The sequence below is a fragment of the Notechis scutatus genome, chromosome 15 (genome assembly GCF_049901735.1).
Source record: "Notechis scutatus isolate UNSWTSFEM ecotype Mainland chromosome 15, rNotScu1.2, whole genome shotgun sequence".
In the NCBI taxonomy this organism is placed as follows: Eukaryota; Metazoa; Chordata; class Lepidosauria; order Squamata; family Elapidae; genus Notechis; species Notechis scutatus.
In genome coordinates this window covers 7,837,076-7,853,947 of record NC_142023.1, presented here as the reverse complement: position 1 = coordinate 7,853,947, position 16,872 = coordinate 7,837,076, and the positions used below count along the sequence as shown (strand labels likewise).

At 46.4% G+C, this 16,872-nt stretch overlaps 1 protein-coding gene across 3 annotated transcripts in view; it reads right to left on the bottom strand.

Annotated features, from left to right (window-relative positions):
* Positions 1-16,285, bottom strand: part of FUBP3 (far upstream element binding protein 3) — a 33,911-nt gene extending 17,626 nt beyond the window's left edge. Inside the window, exons 1-7 of one of the 3 annotated variants that reach the window (XM_087943864.1) lie at positions 16,188-16,285; positions 9,970-10,075; positions 5,593-5,651; positions 5,040-5,073; positions 3,494-3,543; positions 2,629-2,700; positions 1,894-1,951 (exon numbers count right to left, since the gene is read on the bottom strand). In XM_087943864.1, the coding sequence (XP_087799990.1) occupies positions 1,894-1,951; positions 2,629-2,700; positions 3,494-3,506 (143 nt within the window). In that variant the 5' untranslated portion in view covers positions 3,507-3,543; positions 5,040-5,073; positions 5,593-5,651; positions 9,970-10,075; positions 16,188-16,285. The remainder of the gene's footprint in view (positions 1-1,893; positions 1,952-2,628; positions 2,701-3,493; positions 3,544-5,039; positions 5,074-5,592; positions 5,652-9,969; positions 10,076-16,187) is intronic. The other 2 variants (XM_087943862.1, XM_087943863.1) reach the window with 2 other exon arrangements.
* Positions 16,286-16,872: the final 587 nt, after the last annotated feature.

The following is a 16,872-nucleotide window of genomic DNA, read 5'->3' as shown; positions in this document are numbered from 1 at the left end:
GAACCCCATCCACTTATCAGAAGATGAAGTCAAGAGTTGAGGAGAACCCAGCCAGGACAAAACCTCAATCCAAAGTTCCTCTAAGATGGCACCAAGCTGTTATATTTATTGTGCCTTGGTGTGTATAGATTTCCCCACCCTAAGGCTGAACTTCAAAAAAAAAATGGAACCAGATCAATGTCAATTGAAAGAAAGAGGAAGAAAGATTGAAAGAAAGAGGAAGAAAGAAAGAAAGAAAAAAAAGAAAGAAAAGAAAAGAAAGAAAGAGAGAGAGAGAGAGAAAGAAAAAGAAAAGAAAAGACTCTACTTCTCAAAATGTCCAGGGTTTATTTAACATTTGTTAATCACCCAATGTAATTTAATTTCAAATTAAAAAAAGATTCCCACAGATGGATTTGGAAAAAACCCACCTACCCAAAGGCTGGGGGAGTGGGAGAGCAGGTCCATATTGTTAAGTGGGCTCCTGTAAGCCTGAGGCCCGTGGTTCCAGCGGGAAGAGCTCCTTGGGACTCAGCTCCTGAGAAGGGGGGAGGGAGGAAATACTGTCCCTAAAGTTTCTAGGAGGGCGTGAGAGAACAGAGATTTTCCCACACACACACACACACACCCTCCCTTGCTGGGCTGCCAAGGGGAAGGGGTGCAGGGAAGGACGAGGAAGAGGGCAGCCGCGCAACTCTGCAGTCGGTCAGGGTTCACTCCCTCCCCAAACGACTGGTTGGGAAAATTGATTGGCATGCATCAGTTAAACGCAAGGGGGGGAGAAAAAAAAAAAAAAAGGTTGGGATGCAGGAGAAATGGCCGGATCACCTCTGCTGCCGAAGATGACTTTCTCCAGACTCCCTTTCAAGGAAGGAAGGAAGGAAGGAAAGAGGGAGTTGAGGACCCTCAAGAATTGGAAAGCCACCCCTTTAATCTCCGATGGGCTATCCGATTGGGAAGGGTTCCTGCCCACCCTCATCTCGGGTGGCTTCCCACAAGGCCCACCACTCCTTTTGTAGCAGCTCTTAGCACGGTCTCCCCAACAGGGCGTGGCGCTTTTCACAAAAAAGGGATGGAGAAATCACGAAACGCTCGGGAGAGAACGGACTTCACGGACTTTCCCTTCGGCGGCCTTTTATTCCTTCTAGGCGTCAATGGAAGACGACTGGCGAGCTCTACCTTCATGAGAACTACGTCCTTCAAGATCTGGAGCTTCTTCCTGACCCTTATCCTACCAGGTTCTCGTGCAAAGGATGGAGGCTTCGTGGAGAGATTGAAGGAGGGGATTGGGGGCAATTAAAAACAAAACAAAAAAATGGGTGGTGGTAAGAGGGTGGGCCTTAGAACAGGACTCTCTCACAAAAGCCACCTTTCTCACTCTGGTGATCTTCTCCAAACAACTAAATCAGGGCAGTGTAAAATTTGGTTTATAGACAAAGGAAGGAAGCAGATTTATTCTCCAGGCGTCCTACGGGGCATAAATATTCCCTGAGATTAAAACAAAAACAAAAAAACACGAACGGTTGATTATCCTTGTGGCCTATTTTTGCAAATCTGATGGCTTGGAGGGATTAAACCTTTTTTTTTTTTTTTCAGTTCTTCGCATCAAACCACCCTCAGCACAAAGTGAGCTCAGGGATACATTTATATATATATATATATACAGGACTCGAAGGAGGTTGCGGGACGGAAAAAGGGACTAAGAGGAAATTCTCGACGGGCAAAACTGCTTTTAGCTGTAAGAAAAAGGTTGGAAGGCTGGCAAGCAGGCAATAGCTTGTCTCGAGGCGGTGCGGAGAAAAGGAATAAAAAGCAGATCAGGGGAGAACCAAAAAGAAGAAAGGACAGAGGACAGAGGTGAGGGGGGAAGGGGTTGAAAAGAAATCACAGAGATTGGCTTTACTAATCGCTTACTCGATGCTCTCTGGCGATCCGGTCAGCATGCAAGGCCTTTCTGCCATCCCACCGCTGTCTGCCAAGACAATAAGGAAGAAAAAAACGTCAGTGGATCCTGTCCGTCCTCCTGCAGTGCTTTCTGTTTAGAAACGTAAACCGTGGCCTCTAGGGCTGGAAGGGACCTTGGAGGTCTTCTAGTCCAGCCCCCTGCTCAAGCAGGAGATACCCTATATCCATTTCAGACAAATGCTTGTCCAATCTCTTCTTGGAAACCTCCAGTGTAGGAGCACCGACAAGTTCTGGTGGCAAGTCGTTCCACTGGTTAAATGTTCTCTCGCTTGTCAGGACATTTCTCCTTAGTACTAGGCTGGATCTCTCAGGCTAAAGGACACCTCTTTCCTAACGGCAAATTCAAATTATGTGGCCAAATTCAACTTTCAGGGCCTCCCCCGTTTAATGCCCACTGCCTTGCAACGCACCTGAGACTAGACTCTGTGCGAACTGGTCAGTTAAAAGGTCCACAGAAAGAATGGAAATGCTTAGATATTCTTAGCCAGCAGGTGCTCAGGTGAGGGAAGCGCCATGGTAAGCCACAGAACATGGTTTATAAACCCCAATGCCTGGCTCCACGCCCTACAAACTCAACCAGAAGCCCTACAATCATGCGAGTGACTTTCTCTAAATAAGGGAACGGATTGGAGCAAAAAAAATAAACAAATGACGGTTTACCCCCGCTTCTCCAGAACTCCTTACCTGATGCTATCTGAATTTTGCACCCTGATTCTGCCTGAATCCGGGAGATTTGCTCACCGCCCCTGCCGATAACTGCAAAAAAAAATAAAACCAACATCAGGAGGTGTCTACTCATAGAACGGAAACCTTAAGAATGGAGGGCTGGAAGGGGCACCTCAGAGGTCTTCTATCCAATCCCCTTGCTCGAGGCAGATCTTACACCACCCCAGTCAAAAGGTTATCCAATCTCTTTTTGAAAACCCCTCCAGTGATAGAACATCCACAACTTCTGTAGGCAAGTTGTTCCACCGATTAATAGTTCTGTCAGAAAATCTCTCCTTAGTTCTAGGTCAACTCTCCTTGATTAGTTTCCACCCTTTGCTTCTTGCTCTGCCTTCAGGGGCTTTGGAGAATAGCCTGACCCGCCCCCCTCTTCTTTGGGGCAGCCCCTGAGTTTGACCCCCTTTTCCTCTCAAATATTGGAAGACAGCTCTCATGTCACCCTTAGTCTTCCTCCTCGTCAGGTTAGACATACTCAGTTCCCTCAACCATTCGTTTTGTACGTGTCTCTGGAGAGTCTGAATTTTGATCGTGTGACCATGGGGATGGCTGAAATAGTCCCAAGTGTGAAAAAACGGTCATAAGTCGGGTTGTTTTTTTTCAGAGTCGTTAAGTGAACTGTCAGATTTCTGCAACCGACAGAAAGCTTATTCTCAAGAGATTTGAGACTTTTTTCGCCCCACGGTTTTCACCCCGCAATTGCAACCTCAGCGAGAGGTTAATGGCTCCGACCAAATGAGGCTGGGGTCTCTACTGGAAATGCAAACCGAATCACACCTGTGAAAAAAAAAGAGTGTTGAATGCCCCCTCCTCAGCAAATACTTACTGAATCCAACCATTTTGTCAGGCACTTTGAAATCTTCGGTTATTACTGCCCTGAAGAGAACAGGAAAGAAAATTCATCATCTTTTCTGTTTAAGGGAGGGGGTAAATCAGATTTAGACTCCAGGAATTATGATGGGGATCAGCTCAAGCACCTGGGAAACCATACAAAAACACACACACACACACACCGATGCAAACAGAAGGAACAGGTTTGGTTATCATTGTGATCGTTCTTGGTTTGGGGAGGGGACCTGGGGTCTGGATCAAGCTGGTTAGGGTTTCTAGCACCTCGACATAACTAGAGGACTTGCCCAAGCTATGGCGCAGAAGTGATGAAAATAGGTAAATTAAAACCCCTGCTTATGAAGCTGTTTTCAGTTGAAACTTCCATCGTAATTCCCAACACGGGTTTAAAACTCGGCCCAGTTAACTCATTTTTATCTATATATCATTAGCTACAGAAGAGGTGGAGCCCAGAGAGGAATGAATTATCCTGGAATCTTTATGTTGTCACAAACGGTCCAGCCTCTCCTGAATTCTGTTAACTGTTATCAAGTGCCAATTTTTAGCACCTACTAATGGACCTATCTGGGCCTAATCTAGCCCATCTCCTCTTAAAAGAATAACAAGAGTTAGAAGGGGCCTTGGAGGTCTTCTAGTCCAACCACCTGCTTATACCATTCCACACAAATGGATGTCCAGTCTCTCCTTAAAAACCTCCCTTTAAAAACCTGGCTTTGTCCCCAGGCCTTGGGTCAGAGTGGGCTATGTATCACTTAAGTGATGTTTTAGTTTTTTAATTGATTTTTGAGTTTTTAATTTAATTTTTCCTGGACATTTTTTCTTCTTCTGGTGACACAATTCATCGCTCAGAAATAAATAAATGAATAGCCAACTAAATAACATTTAAAAATAGATAGGGGGTGACTTTTCTACTGTGATTTTTAGGCATGGTGCCTTAACCGACAGACCAAACGGGCTCCATTCCTTCCTATGAATTTATTTATTTTTTTGTGGGAAACTGGCAAAAATGCCATAAATCACATAAAAATGAGCCAATTGCCAAGCGTCCCAAATTGTTTCTATGTGTATTGCTGCCAGAACTCCAGAACCAGGTCATAAATACCCTTTTGGAGGGGGAGGGGTATCTGTCATAACTCCGGTCATTAAGCGAGGACTTCTCTGTCTCCTTTTAATCTATCTAATATTGTCTTCCCCTTCTTCAAATCTCACCCAAGCCTCTGGTTTTTCCCCCCCCCCCACTTCATCACTCAGCAGCATCACGTAAATATTTATGAACCGTGAGCCTCTTCTGTGTGAATACACCCCAAATCTCCCTTTTTCCCCTCCTATAGCTCTCTCCCCCCCAAAATAAAAAAAAACAAAAATACAATATTCTGAAGCAACAAGGGTTTTGGAGATGGAAACCGCTCCGCTGTTTCGCTGCGCTCACAACCTCCTGACTCTGTAAAGACTCCGGTACAGATGGCAGATCAATAAACAATTACGTGTGATCGATAAATAATAAAACGTAACCCACGGCTTACCTTTGATGTACCAGGGCTCCTAACTGGTTACCTACTGTGGCAGAGAAGAGAGAGAAAAGGGGAGAGAGGAAAAAAATAAATCAAAGCATTAGCATGGATAAACTAACTTCATCCGGCCCTTTTCATCGGGGAGAAGAGAAAAGCAGAGCGGGGGTAAGGAAACACCCCCCCCACCCCACCCCCCCAGCAATTTGGGTTCAGTGACTGAAATGAATGCCTGCCGCGGGATGGAAAAACAGCCGGGGCAGAAAGCGTCCAGCTGAACACAGGATAGGAAATTGATCTACCTCTCTTCCATGCTGTGACGCATGGGAGAAAGACTCACCCCTCCTTCTACCCCGCTGCACAAATCCCTAGAAAGGTTCTTCCTTGTGCCTTTGGGATTTCTGCCCCACTTCCCCCAGCCCTCCCCCCCCCCCAAAAAAGGAAAGCCGATATTAAAAAGATCAAGTGGTGGGCGTTAAAAAACAATAAAACAACAAAAAAAGGAGACTTGGAGAGTTTTAAGTCAAATCAAAATTAAAAGTATTTGGAGAGAAAGAGAGAGACATACAAACATACTTCTGGGGTTGTCTCTTATCTGCGATCCATGAAGCCAGTTTACACGGAGACCTGTTAAAGAGAGAGGGCGGTCAAAGGACGATCCATCGTCAAATTGAAGAAGATATGGTCAAATTTCTGTCCACCTAAAATGGCCTGGAAGCTTCTACTGAAGCTTTTGGTCAAATAACTTTCTGTCATTATGTTGAAGTTATGGTCAAATTTCTGCTCAAGATGTCCACCTAAGATGGCCTGGAAGCTTCTACTGAAGCTTCTGGTCAAAGAACTTCCCGTCATCACATTAAAGTTATGGTCAAATTTCTGCTCAAGATGTCCACCTAAGATGGCCTGGAAGCTTCTGGTCAAAGAACTTCCCGTTATCATATTAAAATTATGGTCAAATTTCTGCTCAAGATGTCCACCTAAGATGGCCTGGAAGCTTCTACTGAAACTTCCGGTCAAAGAACTTCCCGTCATCACATTAAAGTTATGGTCAAATTTCTGCTCAAGATGTCCACCTAAGATGGCCTGGAAGCTTCTGGTCAAAGAACTTCCCGTTATCATATTAAAATTATGGTCAAATTTCTGCTCAAGATGTCCACCTAAGATGGCCTGGAAGCTTCTACTGAAGCTTGCGGTCAAAGAACTTCCCGTCATCCCATTGAAGTTATTGTCCGGTTTCTACTCAAGGTAGTCCATCTGACCTGTCCTCAGCTTGCCTGGAAGCTTCTACAGGTAGTCCTCGACTTACAACGGTTCATTTAGCAACCGTTCAAAGTTACAACGGCACCGAGAAAAAAGTGACTTATGACCGTTTTCCCCACCCTTATGATGGCAGCATCTCCATGGTCACGCGATCAAAGTGAGGACGAGACTGGCAACTGACTCATATCTATGACGGTTGCAGTGTCCCAGGGGGTTTCGCGATCCCCTTTTGCGACCTTCTGACGAGCGAAGGGGAAAGTGATGGAGTTAGTAACTTAACAACTGCGGCAAGAAAGCTGGCAAAAATGGGGCAAAGCAAAGGTCTCGCTTTGGAACAGAAATCTGGTGGTAGTTAAGTCAAGGACTACCTGCACTGGAGATTTCTACTGCATCTTTTATCAGCTTAGTTAGAAACGAAACGGCACTCCTCTTGCGAGAAAGCCACCTCTACAACTTGTTGAAAGCAACTGCTCCAAGGACATCATTCTCTGGTGCCAAAACATAGATTAGGGTACCAGAAGTCAACCATAACCAGCCTTGGATTTACAAGGGAGAAACCTAGATGCTTTCAAACGCTTCCTTCTTTCAGCTAAGTGGATTGATCGGAAAAGGTTTTTGTTGGGAATTATTCTCAGTCATTTTGCTGGAACGAAGGGACGGAACCGTATTTAATCGACTCTTCTTTAAAAAAAGTGACAACTTGCTGTCTTAAAACGCTTGAGTTGAAGGGAATTTGCTTGGCTGATGGAAAGCGCTTAAAGGAAATCACAGCCCGCTTCTTCTTTGCACCGAGCAACCCAATTACTCTGGGTTTTCAACTGCTTGTTTTAAGAAAGTAGAGCACCCTTTGCAGGAAATAATTTGAAAAGGGAGCGTGGAGAATGAATTCTGCATTTCAAGCTCCATTTCATGCCCATTTCCCAGGTCAGCTCAGTCATTTTCAGCGGCGAGAGGCAGAGATTAAGTCTATTTTAAGCCAAGAGATATCGGGCAGCTTCTTAGGAATGACATCCAACCCCCTCCACACACAAACACACACACACTCCTTTAGAAAAGTGCAGGGAACTTGTGACAATCAATGCCCTGCCAGGACACCTCTATTTCATAATGCTCTTATCAATCCGTTGTCTTATTTTTTCTGAAATGGGATAGGTACAACTCTCACAGGCCTTTCTCGCTGCTGAGGTTATGTCTTGCCTGTTGGAAAAGTAAAATGTAGAGAATGCACGAGGGTTAGAGAGAGTGAAATGAGCAGAAGCAGGAAAGGAAAGCTTTTTAGACAACTCGAGACAAATTTTCCTTCCTTCCTAACTTCTCTCTTTCCTTCCTTCCTTCCTTTCCTTTTTTCTTTCCTTCCTTCCTCTTTCCTTCCTTCCTTCCTATCCTCTCTTTCCTTCCTTCCCTCTTTCTTTCCTTCCTCCCTGTTTCCTTCCTCCCTTTCCCTTCTCTCCCTCCCCCCCTCTCTCTTTTTTTGTGCCACCCATCTCTCCTATAAGGTAACTCTGGGAGGTTTACAGGTAATAAAACAAGTGAAAATAAAGAAAGTTAAAACGATGAAAAGGACGCCACGTTAAAATATTATTCTGCATTTCCCACATTCCCTTAAATCCTTATCAAATCTCTCTCCATCAGCTCCAAATTGGCCAAGGCATTTTTACAGGCTCCGTTTTACGGCCATTTTTTAAAATCGCAGTTGTATGTCAAGAGTTGTTCAGCTTTAATGCATTAATTAATTAGTTTTGATTTAATGCATTAAAGCTCAACAACTCTGGAAGATGATTCCTTATAGATTGAAACAAAGGTCTGAAAATCAGATTTCTCCCCAGCTGTTTTTTCTATTAAGCATTATCAAGCTTGATATCAAAATATATGAAGTCAGCTCTATATAGGGTAATAGTTGCTAGGATATTTTAGACTTCTTGCTGGAAATGACACACAATGACCGTTTTTCACACTTATGACCACTGCAGCATTCTCATGGCCGCGTGATCAAAATCCAGGCAATCGGCAACTGGTTCAAAGTTACGACGGTCGTAGCGTCCCGAGGTCACGTTTGTGCGACCTCCTGACAAGCAAAGCCAACGGGGTTTGCTTCACAACCGCGTGGCTCACTTTAACGACTGAAATGATTCGCCTCAATAGCTGGGGCAAGAAAGGTGGTGTAAACGAGGCAAATGGGTCCCTTAACGAATGGTTCACTCCACCACGGAAATTTGGGGGCTGAGTTGCGGTCGTAAGTCGGGGACCACCTGCAATCCAAAGATGCTCGGAATCCGAGTGAAATTAACGCACCACGCGGCACCAAAAGCACACGCTCTGTGGGCACAGCAACAGGCAACACAACTTCCTTGCACTGGAGAGATGGGGCAAATTTGGCGGAGACCAACAACGAAGCAAGGCTCGGCTCTGTAGGCGAGTCCTCGACTTACGACCGAAAGTGGGGGGGGGGGGCAGAATTCACACTGCCAAGCAAGGTGGTGGTTAAAACCTGCATGGCCGTTCAGCGAATCCTATTCCCTTTGAACGTTGCAAAGAGCAAACCATTTGAAACAGGGATGGTCATAACTGTGAAAAACCCTCCTCCTCGGTCACTTTGCACTATGAACAGTCACTAAGGAAATGGTTATAAATTGAGGAGTTTCTCTCCCCCCCCGCCCTTGCAAAGGGGGGGGGGGTGGAAATCAACCTTCCTTGGAACTTATGCCCCGGTCTTATCAAGGGAAAGACTGAGCAACCCGCTGAAGCATTATTACTGCTGATAAAATTAATCTTCTAACCACGCCCAACAGCTTTGCGTTATTCTGTTCTTGCCTGCTGGTCGCTGATTGAGGACAAACCCCAATTCATGGCTGAGAGGCTGTCTCATCCCACTGGGATTGGCCCTGCCCACTCGGGCCGGCAGAGGAGCCATGGGGTTGAAGGGTCCCGTCGGGCCGATTACTCCAGCTGGTGGGGTCCAGGGGAGAGGGCCTTCATGTGCTGTGGCACACACACACACACACACACACACACACACACACCGATGTGAGGTTGGCCCCAGCCTTCCTATCCTTTCGTAAGGGCCTAACAGACCTGGCTGTGCCAGTCGGCTTGGGACCGCCAGTGGGGGAAAAGAGTGCAATGGAGGGGGTTGATAAGAGTAATAACAGACCCCGCCTCCCCTCCCACTCTGCCCCGGCCCTCCCCGTGTGTTTTCTTAAGATTTTAAATGTTTGATTTTAACTTTTTACATTTTAACTTAGACAGAACTGTAAGCTGCTTGGAGTTACCCTATGGTAAGATGGGCAGCCAATACATTTGATAGACAGACAGACAGACTAGAGAGAGATTATAGCAAGAAAGGTAGAAATAGATGAGAGAGAGAGAGAGAGAGAGAGAGAGAGAGAGAGAGAGAGAGAGAGAGAGAGACAGACTATAGAGGTGATAGAAAGGTAGAAAATATATGATAGAGAGAGATATAGACAAACTATAGAGATGATAATAGAAAGGTAGAAAATAGATGATAGACAGACAGACACAGACTGACTATAGATTATACAGAAGATAAGACATATGGAGAGATTATAGAAAGGTCGAAGATAGTGACAGACAGACAGACAGACATTCCTCCTCATGCCAGCCATTGCTAAACCTTCTTTCCTTTAAAGTAAAAGGGATTTCAAAAATTTGGAAAAAAAATACTTACTCCCGTCTTCCAAAGCCCGCTTTACTCCGTAACCGTACACCGAGGGGTCCACGAGGGGAGCAGAATTATTCACGTGAGAAATTTCTCCAAGTTTAGCAGCCATTTGCTGTGGGAAGAGAAATTAAAAACAAAAAGAAGAAGAAGGCATTAGCTAGGTTGGCTAGCCCATCAATATCACTGCAGGTAAGCCATACAATCCCCAGGTACGTCCGTAACCCTGGGAAAAGTGCAAGGAAAGAGTGCAGGGCAGGCAGTGGCAAGGCGGATGGGGAGACAAGGATGGCAGCAACAATGAAGGAAGACCTTAAAAACCAGGTTAGAGACAGAGCTAAAGGGGACTTTGGAGGTCTTCTAGTCCAGCCCTCTGCTTGAGCAGGAGATACCAAGACAAATTCCTTGTGTGTCCAACCACATTTGGCCAACAAAGAATTCAATTCAATTCAATTCAATTCTAAACAATTTGATCACTAGTCAGCAATGACTTGATCAATCAGTCAACAGAAGAACAACAAAAATGGCGGTGTTATTGTGTCTCAGTCTACATACAGGTGGTCCTTGACTTACAACCATTCGTTTAGTGACTCAGGACCGCTTTTCACAGCCCTTACAGCATCCCGGGTGTGTGTGTGTGTGTGTCATGTGATCAAAATTCAGAGGCTTCGCAACCTGGTTCACATTTACGACGGGTTGCAGCATCCTGAGGTCACGTGTCCCACCCACCCCTCTCGTGCCACCTTCTGACAAGCAAAGTCTGTAGTAGAAATCCAGATTCGCTTAACGGCCGTCGTTACTAGTTTAACCCGTGCAACTATTCAACTGAACGACCGTGGCCAGAAAAAAATGGGTCGTAATATGGGGGAGGGGGTGCGAAGCTTCCTGAACCAGCGTTCTCCCGCTTAGCAACAGAAATTTCAGGCTCCATTGTGACCGTTAAGTGGAGGACTCAAAACTGGCACCTCCAAAACAATCCTCCCAACAGCCCCCATTAAAGGACGTTCCTTAAGGAAGCATTGAAAGAGAGAGAAGGCGGTCCTGTGTTACAACTTTGGTGGTGCCCGCTCCGTTGCGAAAAAAGGGGCAAGGATAGAGAGACAAGAGGGTCAGTTTGGGCTAGTGGTTAAGGCGCCAGGCTAGGAAGCGGGAGACCATGAGTTCCAGTCCTGCCCAACCAAGGAGAGAAGAATTAAGGAGGAATTCACATGGCATTGGAAACAACCAGGCTTGACTCCAGAAGTTAAGGGCGCTTTGTCGCTAGAGTTTTCAAGAAGGGATCGGACAGCAATTGTATCTGAAAAGATATAGGTTCTCTGGCTTGGGCAAGCAGGTTGGACTACATGACCTCAAAGTCCCTTTCCAGCCCTAGGATTCTATGTGCTTTAAAAACAAACAAACCCCCACAGTGCAATAAGAATAAACACAACTAAGTGTATTTGCTAGCAGGTCAGTTATTCACGGCGAGTACGAGAGTATAAATGAAAGGTCTCGGTTTAATTTGGGAGCTTTCTGTTTGACTTGAAGTCACATTGAATCCCTTTTTTTTTTTTTTTAGTTATTTGAACAAAGGTTGGCTTACAGCCCACTCCCGGCCAGGTCAAGTCAAAATCTGACATTGATGATGTGGCAGTTTCTCAACAAATTATGGCTCGAAAGAGTAGCTGAAAGGGTGTGAATGCCACAGCTAGACTTAGTGGGAATGATACAAACAATTTTTTGAATGTTTTTTCATTTCCAGCCCCTAAGTAAGGGGAAAATTGAAGTTAGGTGGTTTGAATACAGTAGGTAGTCCTTGAATTATGACCACAATACAAATGTGGGAATGAGACACAAGCATTCACTTATCCAACTGGCAGCTTTGGTTCCTTAACTCAGGGCCTTATATCCAGATGGGTGAATAAAAACATATCGCTGTTGTCTGTCCTTCACCAATTTTACACCACAAAAACGCTCTCTAAACCTGTTTTCTTGCAAAGCCTTGGGTTTGTGGTTTAAGGAGGTAAAAAATCTTATCTAGCTTTTGGGGTAATACACCACAGGTGGTTGTCGGCTTACAGCCATTCGTTTAGTGACTATACAAAGTTACGACGACACTTGAAAAGTGACTTATGAGCATTTTTCACGCTTACAACTTACACATACAAAAGAATCTACTTGTTTATACTATGTATAAGCAGCAAGTATCTTCCTACAATCTTTTGTAGACCAAACATTATCCTTCAGGGACATTTTCCATAACATTAAATATATATTTATTGTTTTAGTGTTAATATTTATTGTTTTAATGTTTGAACTTGTTGCTTTTTTTTTTTTATCGTAAACCTCCCAGTCGCCTCTGGGTTGGATGAGCAGCGTGTAAGTTTAATAAATAAATAGGAAATGAATAAACATCAAGTTACATTCTGGAGGAAAAGGGAGAGGAGAAAAATGAGATCTATAGGCCTGAAAGAGTCAGGAAAAGAGATTACACAGCATAATTGTGCATGCCATCGAAGGGGCATGTTGCATAAAATTATCTGCCCAGAATTGCATAGCAAGAAAAGCTCCTGAAGTTGAATGCAGACTGGGTAACAATGAATGCGCTGGGATGAAGCGGTCAATTAAATTCTGCCTTACCAACAAAATCATTACACAGGCTGCTCAGTTATGTAATCTCTTTTTTTTGACGAATAAACCCTGTGCCGCTCTTACCATGGTTACTTAGCATGTTGGCCTAACCAGGCAATCCCTGGTCTGGACAGTATGCTAAACAACTCAAGAGACAGAATTGTCTATGCAACGGCAACACTTGGCAGGATTCAAGACGCACACGGTTGGTTCGAACAGCCAGCATTGTCGGATCCCGAAGAAAAAGATAAATGGCAGAAGTATTGCAGAAGCATAATTCTCTACTTACAACAGTTCATTTTGTGATTATTCGAAGTTACAACATGCTCTTAGGCTTTCGTGACTAAGGAAGAATTAGAATTCACTGTCTCCTTGGCCCAGAGTTACCTTTCATATCTAATGCAGGACTAGAACTCACTATCTCCTAGTGATTGGCCCAAAGTCACCCAGCTAGCTTTCATGCCTAAAGTGGAACTAGAACTCACCGTCTCTTGGTTCTAGGCCAGCCCCTGAACCATTACACCAAACTGACTCTCCAGTTCACTAACTGTCTTGTTAAGAGTAAGTGGGCTACACAACAGCGGGGTCCCATAGCATAAGACAACGTCACAGGGGCTAAGAAAGCCACCACACAAAGATGTTTGGGTTCAGCCTTGAAGGAAAACACAGAGTAGTGATAAAGTGAGGCTATTAAATAGGTAATGCACAAGAGAAAGGGAGACCAACTGATCCTTAATGTGCTTGTGGGGGGGAAAAAAATCACACAATAACAATGGATGAAGGGTGTCTAGCATGATGTGTGTTGTGATGTTCACACACATCCACGTTATACCTGTTTTCAACAGCTCCCTAGAGAGATGCTAAGTTTCACAAAAGGATAAAAACTGTTCGGTACCGTTAGTTTGAAATACAGTTAGTCCTTGACTTGTGACCACAATTGCGCCCAGGATTTATGTTGCTGAGTTTTGCCATATTTCTCGCCACATTCATTAAGTGAATGCCTGCAGTTGTTAACTTAGTCACACAGTTGTTATGTGAATCGGGCTTCCCTGATGACTTATTGCTTGTCAGAAGGTTGCCAAATGACCCCCTAACAATGGCACTGAAAAAAGGGACCATTTTTCAGACTTACGACGTTGCAAGCATCCCCATAGTCACGTGATTTACATTTGGATGCTTGACAACTGACTCACAGTTATGACAGTCGCAGTGTTTTGCGACCTTTTGCCAAGCAAAGTCCGCGGGGAAGCCGGATTCACCGAACAACCATGTTACTGACTTAACAACGGTGGTGAGAAAGGTCGTAAAACGGGGCAAAACTCACTGAACCAATGTCTGGGTTAGCGACATACATTTTGGGCTCGATTGTGGTCATAACTCGAGAACTCCCAGTGAATGTACGATGGAACTAAAGAATGCAGGAGACCAAATGGAACACTTAGCAATTTGTATTGAGCCACTGTAACTTCGAGCTGTCACTAAATGGAAGGTTGTAAGTCAAGGACTTGAGGGGCTGCCCCAGAGAGGAGGAGGGGGTCAAGCTATTTTCTTAAGCACCTGAAGGCCAGACAAGGAATTATGGATGGAAACTGAGCAAGGAGAAATTCAACCTGGAAACAAGGAGAAACTTGCTGACAGTGAGAACAATCAACTCATGGAACAGAAGTTGCCCTCGGAAGTTGTGGTAGCGCCATCACTTGAAACTTTCAAGAAGAGATTGGACTTCCTGCATTTGTAGAGGAGGGCTCCTTGGTGCTGTTTTTTTGCAGATGATTCATTGCCCAAAACTAGGTAATATCATCAATGCTAAAAGGCATCCCTTCTGGTACTGATGATGTTACCTGACTGGGTAATGAAATGTCTGTAAGAGGTACTGTATATAAACAGGGAGAAACCCCACACTCACTAAGCACTGATCAGTTGGGTCATGAAATGTCAGCAAGAAAACAACCCAGTTCAGAGAGCACCAAGGACCCCACAGTCCTCCTCCTGCTCCTCCACAAACCCACCTCTCTTCTAGCACTGATGAGGTTCTAGCTCAGAGTTATTGTATCATAAACAGGGAGCAAACCCCACACTCACTAGCACTGACGATGTTACCTAGTTGGGTCATGAAACGCCTGCAAGAAAACCACCAAATTCAGAGAAGGATCCCACAGTCGTCCTCCTACTCCAGAAACCCCATTTCCTTCCAGCACTGATGACGTTACCTAGTTGGGTCATGAAACGTCTGCAAGAAAACCACCCAGCTCAGAGAGCACCCAGGACCCTTCATTTCAACCCTGAGCTACAAATAGTTCTCCTCTGTTTGCATGGGTCAATCCAGGACAGCTGGCTTTAGAAGAATAGAATATAAATTCTTTTCTTTTCTTTTCTTTTTTTTTTTTTGGCCAAATGTGATTGGACACACAAGGAATTTGTCTCCTGTGCAGAAACTCACAGTCTACATATAGACAGCAGCAGGTCACAGGTCATAAATCATAGTTACATTTAAGTTTAATCAATAAGAATGAAGTTGCCAGGTACGGAAGACGCAAGGCTGGCTAGCACCTATTGCAAGACTTTACACAGATTAACAGAGTCGGAAGGGACCTTGGAGATCATCTAGTCCAACCCTCCCACCAACACAGGAGACCCTGCACCATTTCTGACAGATGGCAGTCCAGTCTCTTCTTGACAGCTTCCAGGGATGAGGGAGCTCCCACAACTTCCAAAGCCAAGCTGTCCCACTGAATATAGAATACCAGAGTTGGAAGGGACCTTGGAGGTCATCTAGCCTAAACCCCACCCCACCCCCGGCCTGAGCAGGAGACCCTACACCGTTTCTGACAGATGGCAGTCCAGTCTCTTCTTGACAGCTTCCAGGGATGAAGCTCCCACAACTTCTGAAGGCAACTTCTGTTCCATTTGGTTGATCGCTCTCCCTGTCAGGAAATTCCTCCTTATTTCCAGGTTGAATCTCTCCTGGATCACCCAGTCCAAAAAAAAAAACCACCCCAGGCCCAAGGACAGGAGCTGCCGGGTCGGGTCTCCTTTTGGGGGCCCTCCCCGTCCTTCTGGGCAGGTATTGAAGCAAGTAGACCCCCTCCCCAATAGAGGGGCAAGAGACCCCCTTAGCGAACAGCCCCGCTTGGGACTAACCAGAGGGGCTGCCTTAACTACCTAACAGTTTCCAAGACAGTCGAGCCTCCCCATCCAGGAGCAGCCTACCTGGCAGCCGCTATTCCAGCGGCCTAGCGAAGCCTAGGAAAGGCCGATGCTACGGGGGCTCCAAGGAGGGTCTCGTGGGGAGCCGCCCCCCCTCCCGGGGTGGCCAAGGGAGCGGGGGGGGGCTGTCAAAGCGCGGAGGCGCCCCTCCCCCAATAAGAGGCGGGGAGGGGCGCCCTCTCCTTCGCCGGCATGCCTCGGGCGCCCCTCCCGCCCTCGATCCCCGGCCTCCTGCGGGGCGGCCCGGCCCACCTCCTCCTGTCAAGCCGAGGCCGGGCCTGCGGCCTCCTCCAGCTGCCCGCTCTGCCCCGGCGGCCCTCGGAGGCCCCCTTCGGCCGGGTCTCCGCGTGGCCCCCGCGGGGGCCCTCGCCCCGTCCTCGCCCTCCGCCTCCCCCGCCGCCGCCACTCACTCGGCCTCTCCGTCTGGCGCCCGGGGGGCTCAAGCGCTCCGGATGCCTCGCTCTCCCTCCGCCTGGGGACCCGTACCCGGAAAAGGAAGTCCCTCCCTGGCTTCCGCCGGAAAGCGGAAGGAGGAGGACGGCGGCGGTGGCGGACGCGTGACGTCACGCGCCGAAGGCGCCTGCCGCCGAGGGAGGGAAGGGAAGGACGCAGGGGGGCGTGGCCAGAAGGAAGGGGGCGTGGCGGGAGGGCGGAGGCGCCCCTCCCTGCGGGAGTTAAGTCGCGCGTGCGCGTTGTGCTCTGTTGGGCGCCCCGGTTTGCAGGATCGGGACAGCTGGTGGGGAGACCTCCTTGGGTCCCCCCCTCCTCGTCGAGGTCCTACAAACGCACCCAAAGGTCTTCCATGGAGATGGTGGCCTCTCAAAATGCTTAAATGGTCAATGTTCTTCATGCAAACTCCTTCATGGCAGATGTTCCTCAGCCAAAGGTCTTCCTTCCATGGGACATGAAGAATATTGACCAAGAATTTGCATGAAGAATATTCATTCATGGAGATGTTCCTCATCTGAAGTTCTTCCATGGAGATGAGGCCCACCCAAAAGGCTTCCTATGTCAATGTTCTTCCTGCAAACTCCTTCCTGATAAATGTTCCTCAGCCAAACGTCTTCCATGGAGATGGGGCCCATTCAAAATGCT